The sequence below is a fragment of the Mustela nivalis genome (genome assembly GCF_964662115.1).
Source record: "Mustela nivalis genome assembly, chromosome: 9".
Classification (NCBI taxonomy): domain Eukaryota; kingdom Metazoa; phylum Chordata; class Mammalia; order Carnivora; family Mustelidae; genus Mustela; species Mustela nivalis.
In genome coordinates, this window is record NC_139028.1 from 112,799,897 (window position 1) to 112,822,323 (window position 22,427).

Sequence of the window (22,427 nt, forward strand, 5' to 3'; positions counted from 1 at the left end):
GCCTTCAGAACAACAGGGACCAGGGGATAGAGTAGTGATGGGGGTGGGTGGTTGTGAAGAACCCGGTTGTCAGCTGTGAACTAGTAAACAAGGTGGAGATGGGGGGGACCACCCACACACTCGGCTGCCACCGAGCAAAGCCACACACAGGGACACAGGCGGGAGGCTCCTTAATGAACGTCCCAGGGGTTCCCCAGAGAGAACGGGATGGCTGGGGCCAGGTGCTGAATGCAGGCAGGTGAGGGAACTCTGGAGCTGCTGCTGTGGTACAAGTCTGATGAGAAAAGAAAATAAAGAAACAGACCCAGAAAACCACACTGCTCTTTTATTCAATGGAACATCCCCCTTTAACGCAGTGTTGAATCATACACCGAAAAAAAAAAGCCCAGAGAAATTTCTGCAGATAAACCAGTGAGGAGAACGCGCGTTATACATTCTTGTCAACATAATCACTCCACGAAGAGGGAAGGGAAGAAAAAAGCAGAACGAAAAACAAGGGGCTCGAACCCCTAGACACTGCAAAACATTCAGATGTTTGGGATTAAAATAAAATTTGAAAGGAAACCTTCCAGGAAGGAGAAGAACAAATGGAATCTGAGGCAGCTCAGGTGCTCAAGGAGCACGGAAAGGACTCTCCAGGATGGCAGACAAGCCTGAAGTGGCTTAGGTGGCCCCACCTATCACTGGCAGGGGTGCCAGGATGGGTTTCGGCCCCGGACCTGGAAATTAACCCACTACCCTATAAAGGTGGCAAAGACAAAATGTTACACTACAAAAAAACAAAAAACAAAACTCAACAACTCTGGGGTGGTCATGGCAACCTTGAAAATCTTAGAGCCAAAGGCCCCTCTCCCCCCACAAACAGACTGACACTAATGGCCAAAGCTTGCGCCTGAAACCATGTGCTCCCTCCTCTCCTTGGGAAGAGAAGAACAAGGAATGGAGAAAAAGGAAAGGAATCTAATTGCAGCAGAAGATCAGGGAAGAGCATCTCCTTGGACGGAGTCTGAAGAAAGGAAGAGATAAGGAAACAACAAAGGAAAAAGAAAAAAATTAATAAAAATTTCACGATATGGAGCCAGCGTGTTCCGAATCCATCCACAAAAATAACTCAGGCTGCTTTGCCGAACCATCCTGTCCACCAGGGGCGCTGCTGAGGCTGTCTGCCTGGAAGGGTCACCAATGGGCGCGGAAAGTCCTCACTCTCATGGCTCGGGCCATCGCCGCTGCGGGGAGGGATCCTGGCGGCCCGGTTTGGGGAGAGGCAAAGGGAGTTGGGTGAGGAGAGAAAGAAGACAAAGAAGACACTCGATGCTACGGGGCGCCAGGAGAGCCCAAGCTGGCGCCCCTACTACCACCTGCCCGTTCCCAAGCGAGTCCTCAGTCGCTTGGCCCAGCCCGGTGCGTGCACACACACACATGCGTGCACACAAATCACATGCGTGCATCCCAATGTCTGGCTCCATATGGTGAGGTTCGGCGTGTGTTTAAACGAGACCAATTCTCTCTATATATAATATATATTTTCTTAAAAAAACCGAGTCTAGTTCTGTGGTGGAGGCGGTGGGGGAGCTGGAGGCATCCCGAAGGGCGGCATGCCCGCCACCCCCATGCCCATCATGGTGACAAAGTTAGAAGGGTCCATGGGAGGCGGAGGAGGAGGGGGCGGGGCATACATCATGCCGGCGGAACCAGGCGGCGGAGGCGGCGGAGGGGGAGGGGCCCCGGGCGGCAGAGGCGGCTGGACCCCGGGGGGCAGGGGCACCATAGTGGGGTTGCCTTGCATCTGAGGGGCTCCTGGAGAAGCTGCGGCAGCCGCCTGCTGCTGTTGCCATGGCGGGATGGACCCTGTGCCAGCGCTCGTGGTGGTAGTCGTCGTATCTGGGGTGGTAAAGAAGCCCAAGGTCACACGCGCGGGGGCACACCGCGGCTCTCTGCGGCGGCTGCCTTGGGATGGGGGGGCGAGGGGCGCCTGCTCCTTGCTTGGCATGCGGTACGGTGGTGGGGGGCGGGCGGGCGGGGCTGTCCTGGTGATGGGGAGTGGAGGGGTGGGCAGGACTACCCTGGGGTCAGCCTCGAGGTCTCTGGGCTTAGCAGAGTAAGCCCTTTGTCACCAGTGCCCCTGGAAGGGCTGAGGGGAAGGTACCAGACACAAGAACCGGCTCTGACATCCCTCCGCCCATCCGCCGCCACCACCGAACGGCACATTCAACCTCAAGGCCACAGCTACTCCCCCGCCAGCCCACTCCCATCCCTGCAGTCTCTCAGGCCCCAGTCACATCCCTCTCCGCAGCATGCAAGCGCCCTCCCCACCCAGGCCTTCCACACAGGCTCGGGGCGGCCCGAAGCCCGCGGCCGGCAGCCGGCAGCCGGCAGCTCCCACAGCCCAGCTAAGCTGCCCAGCCGGCGCGAGCCTGCACTTCTGGCACCCCACCTACAATGGCAGGTTCCCTCCAGGTCCCCCAAAACCACTCCCCAGACACAACCACGCCAAACATCAGCTCTCCTCCCCCAGAACCCTAGGGGCCACGAGGCCCTTTCCGTATACACCCCGGGGCAGAGAGCAGCGCTCCTCCCGGGGTGTCTGCCTGCCTCCCGGCGCCCAGGAGGTGCTCGCTCCTGCTCCTCTCAGCCCCACCTCCCCATCCCGCCCACCCCCACAGGCCCAAAATAGTGCACTCACTTTGCTGCCATGGCAAGGGGGTACTGGAAGCCATACTGCTGCTGGGCGGAGGGGGTGGCGGAGGCTGCTGCTGCTGCTGCTGCCATGGGGGAAGAGGACCAGAGGGAGGGGGCGGGGGCTGCCCACTGGGAGGCGGCGGCGGCGGCGGCATCATGCCCATAGGCGGCGGCGGCATCATACCTGCAGGTGCGCAGAGACAAGGTTGAGGCCTGGGCAGCGAGAGGCGGGGGAGAGGGACCCGGGCCGGAGACCCCACTCCCAGGTGCAGAATGAGCAGCCCAGAACGAGCAGGTGACAGGCCACATTACCTTTTCCTTGATGCAGGCGATAGACCCCAGAGCCCACAGGCGTACTTCCCAGGTACTGATCTTGATGGAAGGAAAGAGCAGGGACTTAGCAGGACATTTGAACTGGCCGGGAAAGATGCCCCCACTGACAGCTGATTCGGATCACACAGCTTGAAACCATACAATACCCTAGTATGAACGGTTCTGGAACCCTGACCTTTAAGAGGGAGGCCTGTGTCTAACCCCACACAGAAACCATTTCCTAAATCTCGATGAAGTCTTGCTCCTTCTGGAGCCCCAGCCTTGGCAAGAGATCTGGTGCGATATCCAGCCACTGTGGAAGGCTGCTTCCGGTTCACAGCAACCAGGTATCACCCTTGCTTATCCCAAAGCCCCAAGGTTTCTGGTCTGACACTTACTTACCCATTGGAGGAGGGCCATGATGCCCAGGTGGGTGGGGGCCCTGGTTCATCGGTGGTGGAGGCGGCTGCATCCAAGGGGGTGGGGGTCCGTTAGGGTTGTGCTGCATGGGATGTCCACCGTGCCCACCTGTCAGGCTGGGTAACGGGTGTGGGAAGCTGTGGGGGCCACCTCCAGGCCCACCAGGACCACCTCCGTGCATGCCATGGTAGGGCCGACTTTCTGAAGGACCGGAATTCATCCAGGGTGGGCGGCTCTGGGTGGTGGACATGAGAGACTATGTGAGAGCATTTCCCGCCGATGTCCCGGCCTGCTCCCCCTGGTGGCAACACTGCCCTTCCGGCTGTGCCAAGAGGACCAGGAAACACGCAAGGACAGGATCTTCCTAAAGTGAAAGATCCCTGAACATCCTGACAACCGGAAGAACAATGTTGCCAGCCATGTCTGTCAGTGTGCTCTACCCAAAGCACCTGGCCATAACCCCCAATCTCTGCGGAAGAGAATGGGGGGGCCAGACCCTAAGAACCAGCCCCCAAACTCACCGGAGGCGGTGGGTTGTTGGCAGGAGCAGCAGGCCGAGGTGCACTGGCCAGGGGCGTGGTGGCGGGCCCAGAGGAGGAGCCGACGGATGCTGGCACGGGCGCTTCGCCCAGTTCGGCCATGAGGGACAAATATTCTTTATCCATCCGTGCTTTATCCTGAGCTGACTGGGGGTCACCAGGCCTGAAGTGGGATAAGGGACGTGAGAGAGAGAGGAGGGGGAAAAAATTCATTATTAAGAAGGAAAGTTCTAGGGGCGCCTGGGTGTCTTGGTGGGTTAAAGCCTCTGCCTTCGGCTCAGGTCATGATCCCAGAGTCCTGGGATCGAGCCCCACATCTGGCTCTCTGCTTGGCGGAGAGCCTGCTTCCTCCTCTCTCTCTGCCTGCCTCTCTGCCTACTTGTGATCTCTGTCTGTCAAATAAATAAATAAATAAACGAAAAGAATCTTAAAAAAAAAAAGAAGGAAAGTTCTATCCTGAAGAACTGACAAGGAGTTTGGAGAAATTCAATCATCCTTTTTAACTGTTCCTCAATATAGTAAGTCCTCAGTTCCATGCCCACCTCTGCATCTGGGAGACCACGTGGCTTTCTGCCACAACAGAGAAGACCGAGAGCACCCAGCCAGCCACGAGCCAGGAAAGCACAGGCTCTTCCAAAGAGGAAACTTTCATCAAACCCTACATTCCCAGTTTGAGGGCAGAAAAGTCTATGCAAGACTAGAGCACCTGCCAGGTTTTCCAAGAGAGAAAAAAGCAAAAATATGTTGCTATCAAGGGCTGGTTCAAAAATAGTCAAAAATTCAGATGACTTCTGAAACCAATCCTAAGCAGCAAAAGATAGTTAATATGAGCCCCAATGGACACATTTATACTCAAGATGGAAATTTCTAGTTTTCCTGAACTCAACATGATCCACAAAATATAGCACAAAATATGCACAAGCTGCTTCTAGTCACCCTCGGCTTTAACATCACACTATTACAGACCACACTCACAGAAAACAAGCTGCTCTTGGGGCCAAAAGTTAACAGCAACCAACCGACACGCTCAAGAAATGTCTTGAGCCCCATGGGCTACCAAAGAAGCCACAAGCCCAGGCCCTCACCTTTGGAATTTGCAATCCGAAGCAATGTGTCCAGCCCCTCCACACTTGGTACACACTGTGGTGTTGGTAATGCTGCGTGTCTCTGAGCTCTGCCAGGGTCTTAAGATTCTGTCATGGAAGAGGGAGAGAAAAAAGTCACATCAAGGGCTATGGCCAAGCTTCCTCCTTCCACAATTTCTTCAGGTTTTCACTCTGTCTACTCCAAACCAATCACACACCTATTATCATCTTCCCGAAGGGTCCCATTCAAGCGAGCCAACTCCCGAAGCTGCATCTTCCGTAGATCATTCTGGTCCTCAGGGGTCTCAATACCCTGCTTCAGGATGTTTCTTATCTAGTGGAGATGCAATGGGCAGTTACATAAAGCGCTGGGACCACCACTAGGTTCCTAGCAAAAAGCTCCCTCTCTGGCTACCTCACCTGCTCCACAGCTTTCTTCACATTCTCCATGGTGTTGGCAGTAACTAGGGCATGAAGTGGCTCGTCTTCTCCAGGCAGCATCTGGCCATCCTTTCGGCCAACTTTCCCTTCTTTGACAGACCCTTTCCCTCGGATCATAATCTTGGCATTACACTCCTTCTCTATGTTTTTCAAGGTGTTCCCTCTATCAGGGGCAGAAAAAAATGAGTTGACAGACTTGACAAGCAAGTTCACATGCCCGAGGGAACAGAGCAGGCTGATCACACTGGCAGGAAACTGTGAGTGCAGAGAGTTGGGGTTTCCCACCAAGAGCTCCGTGATCTCTAAGGGCAGCCACACCAATCCTCAAGATTTGAGCTCTCTGCAGTTAAACAGGGTCAAAGAGAATTTCTCACAGGAAAGTGTGAACACCAGGAAGATAAGCCATCAATGGCACCCAGCTGGGACTGATACTGCTCATAGTTTCTTAGAAATCAATATCCCATAGGGTAGCAGTTACTCACCTGGGCCCAATCAGCAGCCCCACAAAGTTGATTTCTGGATATTCATCTTGTGGAATCATTACTTTATCGCTCACCCGTGTTGCTGGAGGTCTAAAAAAGACAAGACTCACAGACTCTGCGTATATTTCAGAGAGGACACAACCCAGAGCTCTTCCAAAACCAACCTCCCTACCACGTATTAACCATACATGATTTGAGGTTAAGAGGTGCGACATTACTACCAAAACAATTCTATTTGTACAGAGGACATGTGACCTGTACCAATCCTTGGCCTGGACAACCCACCCCTCTGCTTACTTGTAATCTGCAGGTGGCTTGAAATCAGGGTTGAGGGCAACCATCTCGGTGATGAGGTTGTGTCGCTCCTCTTCAAGCTTTTTGCGGGTGCGGAACTCGCGGGTGTTAAGCCGCTTCCCCTCACTATTGTAGATGGGCTCAGGGGAAGGGGACCTGTGGGAAACAGATCACCGTTACTGCTCTGCCTTCACTTTTCTCATCCCACATGGGCTAAAATTAGTCTTCCCCAGCCCCTCTGCCTCTCAGACCCTAACACAACACTCTTCGGAGGAACCGACCATAACGTGTGCTACTCAAGATCGTGTGGAATGGGGAGATGAAAGCTGGCTTAGCATTAGGGGGACTGGGGTGTGTGTGAGAAAGGAAAAAAAAAGGTCTTGCTTCTAAGTGTTGAGAAGAAAAAAGTCTGCCCCGCTGGGGGGAATATCTGGACTGTAGATGGCAAGGACAGTATCATCCTCTGGCGTCTTCTTGCCAAATATGGATTTTTCATTTAAAAAAAAAAAAAAAACTATACAGTATTACAACTTTATGAACCACAGAAACCCCAAGTTTAGGTAAAACGTGAACTCTTGCAGAGCTCGTGCCCTATCAGGAAGAGTGTCTGCACCCCTGCCACATAGTAAGGATGAGCTCTTCAACCCAATGCCACTGGGACTCAAGGCTGCTGCAGCTACTTGGCCCCACAATGGAGAGAGATGGTTCAAGGCTTCGTCTCTGCTTTTCCTTCAATGGCCTGGCTGGCTGTGTCCAAGGCCCAGGAGTCAACCTGTTTTCTGGCTGTTCGAGGTTGGGGAGTCTGGGTAGAGAAAAACGTTAACGTGCTAAAGCAGCGTCTGCTAGAGGCTGCAAATACAGATTTGGTCAAGTACTTGTCTAAGGTCTGGACCTGCAAACGGCAAGGGGAAAACCTAGGATTCTCCACCAATGTTTACAAGTCCAGAAAGCAGATTTTCTCTCTCTCATTTTTTTAAGGAGTAAAATGCTGTTGCTACAAGTAAAAAATAGTAATGATAAAATGGTCAGTTTACCACAGCTGGATTTTGCGGTAATAAAAAAAGAGAAGTTACGCTCCTAGAATTCTGAGTTGAGATTACAAAAAGGACCATAGCTTGATATTCTGAATGAAAATTTAGTAGCAGCTGCAAGAAGGGAAGAGACCATGTGGATCAGGTTATTAAAAAAACATCCTGAAAGTAGTCAAGACTCCTACACCCTTGGTTTAGTTGAGAGAACCTTGCCTAGTTGGAGAGCAAGGACTGAACTCGGCTGCTCCCACTGTCTTCAGCCTAAAGGGAACCATGTCATACCACGTTACACACACGATGGAATAAAAGGTCAGGTTTGTTCATGGCTAATGACGGCTAAATGACACCTCCGTTTCTAGCATTTATATAAACTGTTAACACAATCCAATAATAGTGAACAAAAACAAACATACCCCAGCTCATTAGATCATTAGACTATCATCTTATACATTTAAGTCTACAAGGTATTTTCATAACATTTTTAACTGTGCAACTTAAGCAACATCAAAATAGCATAGTGGCTTAATATTGAGAATACACCTTCTTAGGAAATAACCTTAGTAAAGGTACGAAACCCATGCAGTTCCCTCCAACCTGGGCTCAAAAGCAAAACCAATCAGGCATTAGGCCCTCTTTCAAACTGAATACAGGGAGGAAAAAAACTGCTCTGATTTTATTTCTGACATGACTGACATTTCTAATTCCCACCCCGTAGCTGTCTAGAATTAAACATTTCTGGCTAATCAACAAAACAAGGTTTAACAGTACCAAATTGGTCATTTAAAAGCCTCACAAAACTCTTCCCAAATTGTTGATGTGAAAAGGCAAAAGCTAATATTCTAGAGGTTAGATTGGCCCAACTTCTTCACTTCAAATCGTATATATCAACTAAACTCTAATCCTGTTTCTCCAGGAAGCAAAGGTTTGTTAAAAATTCAACCTTTTGAGTATTGCCTGGTAACCTGTTAGACATTATTATTAAAGGGAAATGGGCCAAAAAAGCACTATACAGTTGTGGTCTACAACCTACAATGCAAATCTTTGGGGGGAGAAAAAAATATGTATTTATAAAACACAACACATCCCTCCAACCGAAATCTACAGGTAAAAAATTTACTAAATTTCATTAAGTAAAATTATAGAGCCCATATGGAGAGATTAAGTTAACTTGTTCCCTGCAAAGGGCAGCAGAAAGATGCATAAGTGTGTGGCTTCTAAAACCATTACATCATCTTCCTGATTTAACAAGCCATTAACTGGGTAATAAAAGCTAAAAACACTACTTTTTAAAGTGAAAATATTTTCAATTATGCTGCATGCATTAAGAACAATTTCACAGAGAGGGAGGCATACTGCCCTCATTAAATGGACCAGATTTTAGCTGTTCAAAGTTCAACCAGCTAATTCCTGGTTAAAAAGTTCATTTTCCTCAGACTTTTTCCTTTTCAAAGGTGAGAGAACTTATAAACTGAAAGGATGTGACCATAGTTGTTTGAAGACCACACTCTTTAAAAAAAAAAAAAAAAAAAGTGATTTGGGTTGGTTGCTAGCCTTCCCAAAACAGGCGAGAATATTCTGGCCCCTCCCAATACCCCCAGGCAATGGCCAAGGCAGGAAAATTCACTGGCAGTGAAGGAAGCTGGTTAGAAATCTCATCTATTTTAAAACCATCTCAAAACCAGGAGCAGGAGACTGCAGCAAAGAGCTAACCAGACCGAGCTTCTGGTCTGCTCAAACTCAGTGATGCTCAAAAAGTATTCTTAATCCCTGCACCCATGTACCTGTGAGAAAAGCTCTACCCCCTCGGCTTTCAACCCAAGCAGTTACTGAAAAGGCTGGTTACCGGGCCACCTCACTGTCCCTACGGGCGGGTAAGTCAGGTGGAAATCTGCATATGCTTACCAACTGGAAACCAGGTGTGCATTTTCCCGTAACTTTTTATTCTGCTAGTAATTAAAAGTTCCACTCCAATTCTCTAACTGACCACTGACCATACAGATTGCTAATCAAACCCTAGGCCCCAGAATGGTCAGAGTATTACCAGTCGACTCACTAGGATTTCATTGAACTGACACAATATGTTGCCACCAGTAAAACGTATTGAGAAAAAGGTAAAAGCGTTACTGTCAGCTGGTTAAAACTGTTTCCCAACCTGTCCTCAGGGTTAGGGGGGATGCCCAGGTCTCCTGTGCGCAGTTTACGAGTCAGGTCTTCTATCTGCAGTTGCACTGGAAGAAACCAGGTTAGGAAAGAAAAAAAAGGATGGAAAAAAGACAATGTTACCAAAAAACATCTCAAATCTCAATAACAAGCATGAAGAACTCGGAGACTTTGAAAGGGACGATTGATCAGTGAACACATTGAGGCAACCCCCAGCCACCTACCGGCAGGAGTCCACTTACATCTACAGGGATTTTTCACTTCAAAATGGTTATCACTTAAGGAAGCAAACAGTTTGCTGGAAGAGGGGTTAGCGGTATAGACTGTCCCCTAAGGCTAACATCAAAGCAGTTACCAGGAGTCTCGCCTCTCCCGCCCCGCCAAGGCCTGCTAGACAATTGGCACCCAGAACAGACCATGTTTGTCATTGCCAACACCCTATTCCCAACCAAATTACTTTGAGGGCAAGACTCTTGAGAGTTTATTTTTCTTCATTAAATATTAAGCATAGCCCAAAATGAAACCCAATTAACATGGGACAAGGAAAAATACCAGCTGAGCAAAGATCATTTTCATTGATACCAGGTTCAAAATTCCTTAAACATTTAAGACATTTAATAACCAGTTTGACACCTCTTCAAAAGCCCATTATACATACTCTTTCTGTACAACCAGATCCATATTATTAAGGATCTCCCGATACCTGTTGCTTTTATTCCAGTCTGAGGTGACAATCCATATACCTTAATTAAACCAGTAACCGTGAGACGTTAAGAAGTCTGTTCTCAGACTTGCTCCTCATGAGGGAGTAAAAGTAAGGGATGTAGAGAATAAAAAGTGTGGGTCAAGGACAGTGTGTGTGGCCCTCGGACCTTGACAAAAGGAGGCTGTATATGAAAGAGAGAGAGGGTTTCACCAAAGTTCAGTGACTCTAGGGAAATGCTACCCCGGTGACTTAAGATAATGGCAACTGTAGAGCCAGATCACGGCCTTCAGCGCGCTGAAGAACCACCTGTTTTCTTACCTTTGTGGCATCTGAGAGTTGTGAGCAGGCACCTCTAGTGAGGGCAAGTCTTACTGGGTTGGGTTAAAGCTGAGCTGGCTCCAAAATAGGATTACTGCAAGTCTAACCCCAGACAGCCTTCTAATTTTAAATATATCTCACAGGGCTATACCACACACCATTCCACTCCACAAGAGAAGATACTGGGGATATTGTACAAAGCAGTGTGTACCACGAGAGACAAAGAATTAAACTACATGGCTCGCTAACCTCTTCTATGCCAGAAAATTTCTGACTTGACAGTAAGTACTAAGGTCAAGAACTCAAGGTGGAAGTCAGCTTCATGGTGGCAGGCATGAACTGTAGGGGTGTGGGGTCTGACCCGAGGAAATAGCTGGTACTTCAATCAAATGGATCGTTCGTTCTTGGATCTGAGATCTACACTGGCCTTTGGCTCTTTCCACTTTGGCTTATAACTAGAGATACCCTCAGGGCTCAGTACATTAACTCCCTGCACAGGAAGAGGACTGGAGACCTAGAGAGTAAGTCTGTTTTGCCCCCTAAGTCTGTGTGTGTTCTTGGAAAGTCATTCCACTAAGGACATTTCCACAAGGTTGTAAAGACCCAGGCCGATCTAATGAGACAAGGGGGTGGATGGAAGTAAATTGGACAGCGGGGAAAGAAGAAATATTAGTACTATGAAAACAACATAAACCATTCCAACACCTCAAAACCTCTCAGCAATACGATCCTCAAGAATAACACATGCCAGCCTTGAAGCTTTTTATCTGTGAAGGATACAGCCTCAGAGGCCTAGGCGGCCTTTGCCCTAATTTACTCCAAAGGGATTGTTTATTTAGTTAGGAGGAAATGTTTAGCAAGTGAACTTTTTGGAGACAGCTGCAGATACATGAATAAAGGTGAAACTTGCATTAAAAACCTTGTATTTAAAAAAAAAGGTAATTTTGAGGTTAACTTCATTTACACTGTGGACAATTATCGTTAATTCTTGAATTATCGCAACAGTTAAGATCCTTTATCCTACCACTCATTCCATATCCAAATAGTACCCCTTTCCCAGCGGAGTTCTTTGACAATAAATAGTAAAAGAGCCCTCGTTTTAAGACAGCTCTCCAAAGACCAAACCAGAAAAGATGCTGAAGGAAAGGTTAAATTCAACAAAATGGTAAGAAGGGGTGCACTGTTCAACACTTTCAGGACCACTCTTTGATTAAACTGAGTTTTTCTTTTCAGAAAGTACCTATAAAAAGTAAAAGACCACATTTTGAAGGGGAGGGAGGAATGTAAAATGGTGAAAGGCCATGCTGTGAAAAAGGTACTTAGTTTATAATACCTGCGGTGTTCTCCACTGGGGCCGTGTCCAGAGAGGCAGAAGACACTCACCTCACCAACTGGCAATGAGCAGCAGCTGAAAAGGGCGGGTGGGGTGGGGTGCTAGACTGGGGACTGCCCTCACTAAGCGGGTCCCCCTACCTTCCTGGCACTCATGGAGAACACTCTATTACGGAACAGACCAGAACAAGGAGCTTGAAATGCAGGACTTAAGAGAGTAAAAACTCATAGGTTATGTTACAGTCGTGAAATTACACCTGACCATACCTCACCTTAAAAGAACAAGACTTTATGGTCTCAAACTTAAGACACATTAAACGTTGCTCAGAATAAACCGTTAACCATCTGAAAACGTATTTGGATGCAGAACGTGTATTTACCTATATAAGCTCTTTCTTGTTCCCGAGTAAGTCCAGGGGGGATGACTGTCGGCATTCCTGGAATCACTGTCTTCTGTTCCATGGTATCTTGGTTCCAGCGGCTCCTCTTTCGCTTCTTACTTGGGAAGTCTAAAGGCAGATAAAGTCCATCAAATGCAAATATAAACCAGCAAATTAACTACCAACAGGCAGTTGAGGATACTTATGGGACTAGACACAACCTCCACAGACTGGGAAAATGAGAACTTGACCTAAAATGTAAATGGCAAAAAATGAACACAAACCGGAGAAGTCAGAGACAAACGGCCACCACAAGGCTACCTGGTTCTGGAACCAAATAGGTAACATTTCACATTTATAACACATATCCAAGAAAACCGCAAAGTATGTGAACGAGCAAATACACCTTCATGCCTGAAGCGTCAGATAAGTGACATCAACCATAATTGTGTGAAAAGCCCCAGCGGAGGCAAGGTACATTGAATACTCAGACCTTGGTAAAGCAAGACCCGGGAAATTGCTGTTTCTTCTCACCTCCGCTCCCCACCAGTCACCTTTCCAAATGGGCCAGAACACAACCAAACCTATGATTTACTAAGTGAAAAAGCCCAGTTCTTCAACAAGATCACTTTTTTTCTTCAGAAATTTAGCCGAGATAAGGATTCAATTTTCCTGGCCAACTAGGCAATTAACATCTGAACTCCTAGGGAATGTATCAAAGTCCGACAAACAGAAATGCATACAATAGCAGCCAAAGTCTCCTCCGAATCAGAGGCATAAACTCCCTACACATTCTGGTACCCATGTCAGTTATAACTGCCACCCCCACCCGGAAAGCCCCAACAAGAGAAGGCTTATCAGACTTCTCTAAGATAAATGGAGATAAGGAAAAAAATTCCTTTCTCCAGAAGTGCATCGGACCCAACCACGACCTGAGAATTTTCGACCTCTTTATTTCATCGTAGTGAAAACCTTGCCTTACTATAGAGGGAAAAAAGCTACAGTTGCTACTTTTCTGCTTTTTGGACTTATCTAGAAACAGGAAGGAAGTGCTCCACGTCATCAGTAGACCCTTTCACGCCCTCCAGACATGCACACCCACCACCCCGTCCACCGAGTCAACCCACTGGACACCCCTCTCCTATACCAAGGTCCAGTGAGCCACACAGACCCCCGCCAAATTAGAGTCGGGCCACAAAGCGCGGCCGCCACAGTGCGCCTGCGCCTCCGCTCTCTGCCCACCCCACCCCCCATGCCAGCGCGCGTGCGCACTCGGGGCCCAAGAACCGGGCCGCGCGCCCCGTGGCGCCTCCGCCCGGGGCCTCCCCGTGCGCGCGCGCGCCCCTGCCGCGTGCAGCCGCCGTCGCCGCCGCCGCGCACCCCTCAGGCGGCCGGGCCCGTCCGCGCGACGCCTCTCGCGCTCTCTCGGCCCGACTCACCTCCTCCGCCGCCGGCCGGGCCCGGCTGCTGGTCCTGACGGGGCGGCTGGGGTGGCGGCGGCTGCGGCGGCGACACGCGCTGGTAGAGCGGCGGCGGAGGGGGAGGCTGCGACGGCGGGTACGAGGAGCCCGGGGAGGGCGGCGGCGGCGGCGGCTGCTGGGGAGGCGGGGGCGGCGGCGGTGGCGGCGGCGGCAGCGCCGCGAAGGGGAAGGCCGCGGTCAAGGCCCCCACCGAGCCCACGGGCGGGGGTGGCGGCGGCCCGGGCACCAGCAGCCCCGCCCCAGGCCCGGGAGCAGGCGGTGGCCCCGGCTCGAAGCCCCCTTTGGGCCCGGAAAGGGGGGGGAGGCCGGGGGGGCCCAGCTTACCCAGCGGCGTGGCGTTCGCTCCGGTCGCCATGGCGCCCCCGGGGACCGGCACTGGCGGCTCCTTTTAGGCGGCGGCGGCGGCTTCTTCTTCTTCGCGAACCTTCCGGGGGGAGGGGACCCGACTGCGCTGCCGCGGAGCGCGCCGAGCCCGTCCTCTCACGCGGCGGGCGGCGGCGGCGCGAGACGCACAAAGAGGGAGGAGAGAGGGCGCCGCGGGGGCGGGCCGGGGGCGACGGGTCCGAGGCCTGGATTGGGCCGAGCCAAGGCAAGAGGGTCGGAATCGGCGGCCTGCGATTGGTGGAGCTTTAGCTCTCCTCGATGCACGCTGGGATTGGCCGGACCGTTAGGCCAGGCGAAGAAATGGCGGCCGAGCCTGGCGAGCTGGGAGGTGGCGCTGCGCGCACTTCATTTGTTACTGCGCGAACTGAGCTTGGAGTCCAGAAAGGAGGGGGATAGGGTGGGGCAAACTGTGACGTGAGAGCAACGGGCTTTCTCATTGGCTGATGCTGTTTGAGTCCATCATTCTCGGTTGCGTTGTAGTGTCATGGGATTGGCTGTCGCTTGTTCGATTTTTTTTTTTTTCCTCTACTCCCCTCCCACGGGGAGCAGCTTCGCTGGGATTTAGCGAGAGGTCGCGGCTGTACCCAGGCCGAACGAGATTTGCCGCCGGGGAGGAGTGGAGCAGGGCGCGCATGCGTAGACGGGTCAAAGCTTCCTCTCCGCCCTTCGCTTCATGGTCGACCGCAGGGTATGGCGCGGAAGCCCTAAGTGACGTCAATTCTCGATTCCCATGGTAACCCGGAACCGAGGTACGGGGGAGGGGCCGGCGCGCGTCCGTAAACCGGATCCGTTGACGCGCCGCAGGTAAAAAGGGACTTCCTGTTTTCTTTAAAAAAAAAAAAAAAAAAAAGGAAGAAAAATTAAAAGGTGTAAAATAGTCTTTGTGAAGGATCAAAGCAATATCTGAGCCTGGAGAAGAACACGTAATCTTAGGCAGAAAACAATATAAAGTCAATACCAACATTAATTTACAAATACATTACATTCCATTAAAATCAACTGGATTGGGGGTTGATTACATCATCTTAAAATCCTATAATTTCGGAATATAGTGGGGACGCCTGGGTGACTCAGTGGGTTAAAGCCTCTGCCTTCGGCTCAGGTCATGATCTCAGGGTCCTGGGATTGAGTCCCACATCGGGCTCTCTGCTCGGCAGGGAGCCTGCTTCCTCCTCTCTCTGCCTGCCTCTCTGCCTACTTGTGATATGTCTGACAAATGAATAAATAAAATCTTAAAAAAAAAAAAAAGTAACATCCTGGGTAGCTCAGTTGGTTGGCTGTCTGCTTAAAAAAAAAAAAAAAAATTTTTTTTTTTTAAATAGTGGGGAAACTTGTGAACGAGGTTGAAGAGGAACTTGCTTTTCAAACAATAGGAACATACAAGACATGATAATGACACAAAGTGATTTTGTTGTGGGAATAGAGACTGGAAATAGATTCCCCATATGTAAGTAGATTCAGTAAAGAAGAAATTGAGCTAACAAATGGTATAGGGTCCTGAATTAAACAATAAAACAGACCTAGAATGCTATGTAGGCTACTGTCAGGATCATCTAGAGGTAGAGACTTAGGAAAACAAGAAACTGAGAGTATTAAAAGATATACTTGATCATCAAAGAAATTAAAACTGTATGATAAGGGGGCCTGGGTGGCTCAGTTGGTTAAGCGACCGCTTTCAGTCAGTCCTAATCCTGGAGTCCCAGGATCTGAATCGAGGCCGGAATTGGGCTCCCTGCGCCGCAGGGAGTCACTTCTCCCTCTGACCTTCCCCCTTCTTATGCTCGGTCGCTCGATCTCAAATAAATAAATATATATTTTTTAAACTGTATGATAGGGGCCACTGGGTGGCTCAGTGGGTTGAGCCTCTGCCTTCATTTGGGGTCATTTCGGTTCGGGTTATGGTCTCGGGGTCCTGGGATCGAGCCCCACATCCAGCTCTTTGCTCAGCGGGGAGCCTGCTTTTCAGGCTCTCTCTCTGTCTGCCTCTCTACTTGTGATCTCTCTGTCAAATAAATAAAATCTTTAAAAAATAAAAAGAAAAAAATTAAAAACTGTAAAAGTCAACAGACAGTAACACATTAGGAAACTATACTTGCCACACATGATAAAGAGCTAATATGCAGGGCACCTGGGTGGCTCAGTGGGCTAAAGCCTGTCTTTGGCTCAGGTCCTGATCCCAGCGTCCTGGAATCATCCTGGAATCAAGCCCTGCATCCAGCTCTCTGCTCAGTGGGGAGCCTGCTTCCACCTCTCTCTCTGCCTGCCTCTCTGCCTGTCAAACAAATAAAAATCTTAAAAACACACACACACACAAAAAAAAACTAATATGCAAATAAGTCTTAAAAACTAGTTAGAAAAAAAGACAAAAACAATGGAAAATGAGCCAAGACTGAATAGGCTAGTCTAAGAAGAGCAAATCCAAATAGCAAAAAAACATGAAACCGCACCAGCCCCCGCCCTCTGCAGGGAAATGCAAATTAAGGTAATAATGAGGAATCTCTTTATATAACCACCAAAACAGCAAACAACAAATGTGCTAACTCTACTGAGAATTTCTTTTTTGGAAAGCATTCTGTCATCTATTAAAACTATCCCTTTCAAGAAAAATTAAAAATAAGCGCTTTCAATATATTAGCCCCACTTCTGGGAATCTGCCCCAACACAAGGCATGCAATTATGTAATGTACTGCGTTCATGATCCTCTACTGCCTTTACTGTAGCGCTCTCTGTAGTAGTGAAAATCTTGAAACAAAGTGAGTTTCCTTTAATAAGTGAAGGGTTAGGGGCACCTGGGTGGCTCAGTCGTTAAGCGTCTGCCTTCCGCTCAGGTCATGATCCCAGGGTCCTGCGATCCAGCCCCATATTGGGCTCCCTGCTCAGGGGGAAGCCTGCTTCTCCCTCTCCCACTCCCCCTGCTTGCGTTCCCTCTCTCGCTGTGTCTCTATCAAACAAACAAATAAATAAATAAATCTTAAAAAAAAAAAATAAGTGAAGGGTTCAGCAAACTGGAATCCCTAACCAGGATTATTAGGCAGACTTGAAAATCAGTTAATTCATACCAAGAGGGACTTCTGTGCTGTCATTAGATAAGAAAAGCAGAGAAATGTATATTCCATGATTTTGTTTCTGTAAAACCCCATGTATCTGCGAATGTGCATGTCTGCATTTGAGGACAGACAAAGCTATAGGAGGGTATACAGCCCATGTTATTAGTGAGGACCTTGGAGAGGAATCAGGTTACCTGGACATTGTTCAGTACGTTTTAAGAACTCAATGTATTTTTATTTTTATTTTTATTATTTTTTTATTTAACAGATCAAGGGAGGCAGAGAGAAAGAGGGGGGAAGGGACGCCTGGGTGGCTCAGTTGGTTGAGTGGCTGCCTTTGACTCAGGTCATGATCCCCATCAGCATCCTGGGATCGAGTCCCACATCAGGCTCCTTGTTCCGCAGGGAGCCTGCTTTTCCCTCTGTCATTCTATCTGCCTGTGCTCTCTCTCCCTCTCTCTCTCTCTGACAAATAAATAAAATACTTAAAAAAAAAAGAGAGAGAGAGGGAAGCAGGCTCCCCGCTGAGCAGAGAGCCCAGTGCTGGACTCCATCCCAGGATGGCCTGAGCTGAAGGCAGAGACTTTAACCCACTAAGCCACCCAGGCACCCCTTTTTTTAAAAATGTGCTTCATGGGGCTCATGGCTGACTCAGAGCACATGACTCTTGATCTCAGGGTTGTAAATTAGAGCCTCATATTGGGTGGAGAGATTACTTAAGAAAAATCTTGGTACCCCTGGGTGGTTCAGTCAGTTAAGTGTCCAACACTTGACTTCTGCTCGGGTCATGATCTCAGGGTCATGAGATCAAGCCCAGCACTGGGCTCTGTACTCAGTAGGGAGTCTGTTTGAGGATTCTCTGTCCCTCTGCTCTGCCCCCCACCTACCCCACCCCACGCTCACACTTTACATATTTCTCATTCTCAATAAATATCTTTTTTTTTTAAGAATTTTTTATTTTTTTCACACACAGATCACAAGTAGGCAGAGAGGCAGGCAGCAAAAAAGGGGGAAGCAGGCTCCCCGCTGAGCAGAGAGCCCAATGCGGGGCTCGATCCCAGGACCCCGATATCATGACCTGAGCTGAAGGCAGAGGCTTTAACCCACTGAGCCACCCAGGTGCCTCAATAAATAAATATCCTAACTAATATTACACTGTATGTTAACTAACTAGAATTTAAATTAAAAATTAGGGGGAAAAAAGCATTAAATAAAAATAATAAAGTGTGCTTCATCCTTTTAAAAAATTTATGACAATCCTATTTTTTTAACATATAACTATAAACATAAATGCATCGATAGGAAAACACCAAATTTCTTTTTTCTTTAAGATTTATTTATTTGGGGGGCGCCTGGGTGGCTCAGTGGATTAAGCCGCTGCCTTCAGCTCAGGTCATGATCTCAGGGTCCTGGGATCGAGTCCCGCGTCGGGCTCTCTGCTCAGCAGGGAGCCTGCTTCCCTCTCTCTCTCTCTCTGGCTGCCTCTCTGTCTACTTATGATTTCTCTCTGTTAAATAAATAAATCTTTAAAAAAAAAAAAAAGATTTATTTATTTGGGGGCACATGGGTGGCTCAGTGGGTTAAAGCCTCTGCCTTCGGCTCGGGTGGTGATCCCAGGGTCCTGGGATGGAGCCCCACATCGGGCTCTCTGCTCAGCGGGGAGCCTGCTTCCTCCTCTCTCTCTGCCTGCCTCTCTGCCTACTTGTGATCTCTGCCTGTCAAATAAATAAAATCTTAAAAAAAAAAAAAAAGATTTATTTGAGAAAGAGAGATGAGTAGGGGGAGGAGCAGAGGGAGAAAGAGAATCCTGAAGCAGATTCTCTGCAGAGTACGGAGCCGGACACAGGGCTCCATCCCAGGGTCCTGGGATCGTGACCTGGGCTGAAATCAAAGAGTCAGATGCTTAACCAACTGCACCACCCAGGTGCCCTGGAAAATCACCAAATTTCTAATGGCAGTGGGATCTCAGGTAGTTTTTTGCTTTTTTTCTCCTATTTCTATATGTTCTGTATTCTACTTGAAATTTTTTATGCTGAGCAAGTATTTGTATAATAAAAATGAAGCTAATATTATGGACAAGAAAGGAAAAATACAAGCTGTTCAAATCATCTGTTTGAAAATGAAGGAAAAGTTAATTTATTCAGTAAATACAATTTCTCTGGAGGAGGAGAGAAAGGAGTCATTCAATGTGTGAGCAACTGTTGAGTGCAAGACAGGTTGGTGGGTACCAGAGTAAATGACACACAGTTCCTGCCTTCCAGAAAATCAGTCTAGTAAAGGAGAAAGACAAGCACACAAATGAAAATGTACTGTTTTTTTTTTTTTAAGATTTTATTATTTTTAAAAAATATTTATTTACTTATTTATTTGATGGAGAGAGAGACACAGTGAGAGAGAAGGAACACAAGCAGGGGGAGTGGGAGAGAGAGAAGCAGGGAGCCCAGCAGGGACCCCAACATAGGGCTTGATCCCAGAACCCTGGGATCATGACCTGAGCCAAAGGCAGAGACCTAATGACTGAGCCACTCAGGTGCCCCAAGACTTTCTTTTTGTAAGTAATCTCTAAAACTGTCACAGGGCTTGAACCTTCAACCCCAAGGTCAAGAGTCACATGCTCTACTGGCTTAGACCAGCATAATGATGCTACCATACAAAACTTGGTAAAAGTTACAGCTCCTGACGTCTGATGGGGCAGTCTTTCTCACTGCTCTCTAGTCATTTCAATTGCATTTCCTCTTATTTTTTTTAAGATCTTATTTATTTGAGAGAGAGAAAGAGAGAGAGTACACGCACAAGCAGGGAATGGGGGAAGAGGGAGAGGGAGAAGCAGACACTCGTGCTGAGCAGAGAACCTCACACGGGGCTCAGTCCCAGGACCTGACCTGAGCCAAAGGCAGATGCTTAACCACCTGAGCCACCCAGACACCCCCGTGATCGATTTTTATATGTGTTCCAAGGACCAATGAAAAGCTAAGAGTCTGGATGTTGGCTACTCCAGGCTCTGTTCTGGGTTTCTTACGTAGTAGTTCATTTCATCGTCACAACCACCTTCAGAGATGGTTATTATCTCTAATTTATAGATGAGAACACGGAGGCACAGAGAGGTTAAGGCCACCAGCCCAAGGTCACACAGTCTACCAGTATCATCTACCAGTCCGAGACCCCTGTTTGTTCCGAAGAGGATTGGAGTTCAGTCCATGCCACTTTCTGGCTGAGGGCCCTCAGGCTAACTCTTCCCAGTTCTGAGGCAAGTTGGAGCCTTACAGACCCAGGCCAGCCATCCACCAGCTAGCAACTTAGGAAGTAAGTGAATCTCTCCATGGTTCAGTTTCTTTTTCTGCAGAGCACGGACATGGATGCTGCCTCTACAGGATACAGTGCTGATTCAGTGAGATCAGAGCACTGTGGCTTTGTCTAGGATACTTCTTGAGCTACAGGGTCAAGAACTACACGCAGATTTCCGACACAGATGCCTCCTGATTTTCTACAAGGCTGCCGTACAATAAAAAATATATATATATAACTTGTCTTTGTCCCAAGATCCGGGCACAGAGCTTCAAAAACCCTTAGGATTTCCTGAGTGATAAGACCATCCTTCCTTATTCATAACAAGCCCCTTTGGGTCATGACTGAGTTTAAGCTAACAGGTGACTCATTGCCATCTCTGAGAGCCCTGGGAGAGCTTCAGGATTGCAGGGTCCAGGGAGCCCCTGCATCAGTCTGCTTCTCTCCTTCCCTCTGCCTCTTACCCCTGCTCATGCTCTCTGTTTTCTTTCATCTAAATAAATAAATCTTTTTTTTTTTTTTAATAAAATGAAACTCTGAACCATGATGTTTGGAGAGCTTTTGGACTGGTGAACAGACTGATATGGCAGGATGTGGTACATACCCTAATTCCGCAGGGACATCATAAACTTCTGGATTCAGGACCCTTCCAGACCTCACTGCATTTCTTCCTCTCGCTAGTCATTTGTGTTCTCTATAATAAAACGGCGATCATAAACGCAGTGCTTCCCCGAGTTGTGTGTGTCATCCTGGCAACTTTCTGAGCCTGAAGGGCCGTCGTGGGAACCCTGAATTTGCAGCCAGGTTGGACAGAAGTGTGGGGGTAACCTGGAGACCCAGGACTTAAGGCTGAATTCCTTCACCTGTGGGGTCTTCACCAACTCAGGGCAGTTCATGTCAGAATTGAATAAAATTGTAGGACATCCGATTGGTGTCAGAGAATTGGTGTTGGAATGTAAAAGGTACAAAGTCCCAGCCCTTCCTACTGATCTTTGGCATTTTCCATCTTTTAACTCCCTCTGATAGTTCAGAACCCCCAGCCGTAGGCAAGACTGATTAGTAGTATCATGTGCTAGTTGACGCTACAGAGGGAGCTAGTCCGTGGCTGTTTGCCTCCGTGTCCACACTTGGGAGAGCCCCACTCGTGCTTCCATTACGTGAATTAGGAGTAGCATCTACCATGGAGCAAAGGATCCAGTGTGCACTAAGAACTTTTCATCATTTTCTTTTTCCTGGAAAAGTATGTTTATTTACCACTTCCTTGTTAAAGGTAATTTGAACCATGGAGAGGGAAGTAGTGGAATTTGTGACTTAGGTACATAGATTAGAAATAACAGGATAATAGGTACGTGCAAATCACGTATCTGATGAAGGACTTTCCAGACTCTCGAAACTCAGCAAGATGACAACCTCACTTTTTTTTTTCAAGATTTTTATTTATTTATTGGACAGACAGAGATCACAAGTAGGCAGAGAGCCAGGCAGAGAGAGAGGAGGAAGCAGGCTCCCCACTGAGCAGAGAGCCCGATGCAGGGCTTGATCCCAGGGCCCTGAGATCATGACCTGAGCCAAAGGCAGAGGCTTTAAACCCCCTAAGCCGCCCAGGCCCCCCCAACCTCGTTTTTATACAGATTTTTAAATTTATATGCCAGAGAGAGCACGCACAAGAGCACATAAGCAGGGAGAGAGGCAGCCAAAGGGAGAGGCAGCCTCCCTGCAGAGCAGGGAGCCTGATGCAGGGTTCAATCCCAGGACCCTGGATTATGACCTGAGCTGAAGGCAAATGCTTAACGACTGAGCCACCCAGGTGCCCCTTTTTTCTTCTTTTAAGTAATCGTGACACCCAACGTGGGGCTCAGACTCGCAACCCTGAGATCAAGAGCCACACGCTCCACTGACCAAGCCAGACAGGTGCCCAGAACACTCTTTTCCAAAGAAGTTGTACAGATGGTAAAGACACGCAGGATCATGTTCATCAGTCGTGAAGGACATGCAAATGCAAACCACTGTAAGGCTCCACTACACATTTGTCCGAGTGGCTAAAATGAACC

General features: G+C 48.5%; 1 protein-coding gene and 1 long non-coding RNA gene across 28 annotated transcripts; one reads left to right on the top strand and one right to left on the bottom strand.

Annotated features, from left to right (window-relative positions):
• Window positions 1–307: 307 nt before the first annotated feature.
• SF1 (splicing factor 1) lies at window positions 308–14,899 on the bottom strand. 26 transcript variants are annotated; one of them, XM_082748374.1, is made up of 14 exons: window positions 13,985–14,899; window positions 12,180–12,308; window positions 9,436–9,511; window positions 6,256–6,408; window positions 5,959–6,048; window positions 5,456–5,639; window positions 5,254–5,369; window positions 5,036–5,143; window positions 3,933–4,113; window positions 3,394–3,646; window positions 2,992–3,051; window positions 2,684–2,863; window positions 1,677–1,881; window positions 308–1,241 (listed from the first exon to the last, which is right to left on the bottom strand). In XM_082748374.1, exons 1-14 carry the CDS (start codon window positions 14,013–14,015, stop codon window positions 1,112–1,114), a joined length of 1,896 nt encoding a protein of 631 aa, XP_082604500.1. In that variant the 5' UTR covers window positions 14,016–14,899; the 3' UTR covers window positions 308–1,111. The 26 variants fall into 26 exon arrangements, with proteins under 26 accessions (XP_082604500.1, XP_082604498.1, XP_082604487.1 ...); XM_082748372.1 differs by having other exon boundaries at window positions 3,394–3,667; XM_082748361.1 differs by lacking the exon at window positions 1,677–1,881 and adding an exon at window positions 13,619–13,775 and having other exon boundaries at window positions 3,394–3,667; window positions 13,985–14,409.
• On the top strand, window positions 14,684–20,896 carry LOC309873212. Of its 2 annotated transcripts, none has more exons than XR_014316238.1 (2): window positions 14,684–14,793; window positions 20,172–20,896. It is a non-coding gene; the product is annotated as an uncharacterized lncRNA (long non-coding RNA). The 2 variants fall into 2 exon arrangements; XR_014316239.1 differs by having other exon boundaries at window positions 14,780–14,848.
• Window positions 20,897–22,427: the final 1,531 nt, after the last annotated feature.

What these genes read in the sequence shown, in the direction of transcription:
- SF1 (XM_082748351.1), bottom strand. Translation starts at nt 14,015, where the DNA reads ATGGCGACCGGAGCGAACGCCACGCCGCTGGGTAAGCTGGGCCCCCCC. An exon ending in CCCCCTAACCCTGAGGACAG is followed by an intron (nt 6,409 to 9,435) that starts GTTGGGAAACAG and finishes TGTTTCCCACAG; the next exon opens with GTCCCCTTCCCCTGAGCCCA. An exon ending in CCCCTTGCCATGGCAGCAAA is followed by an intron (nt 1,882 to 2,683) that starts GTGAGTGCACTA and finishes TTACCACCCCAG; the next exon opens with ATACGACGACTACCACCACG.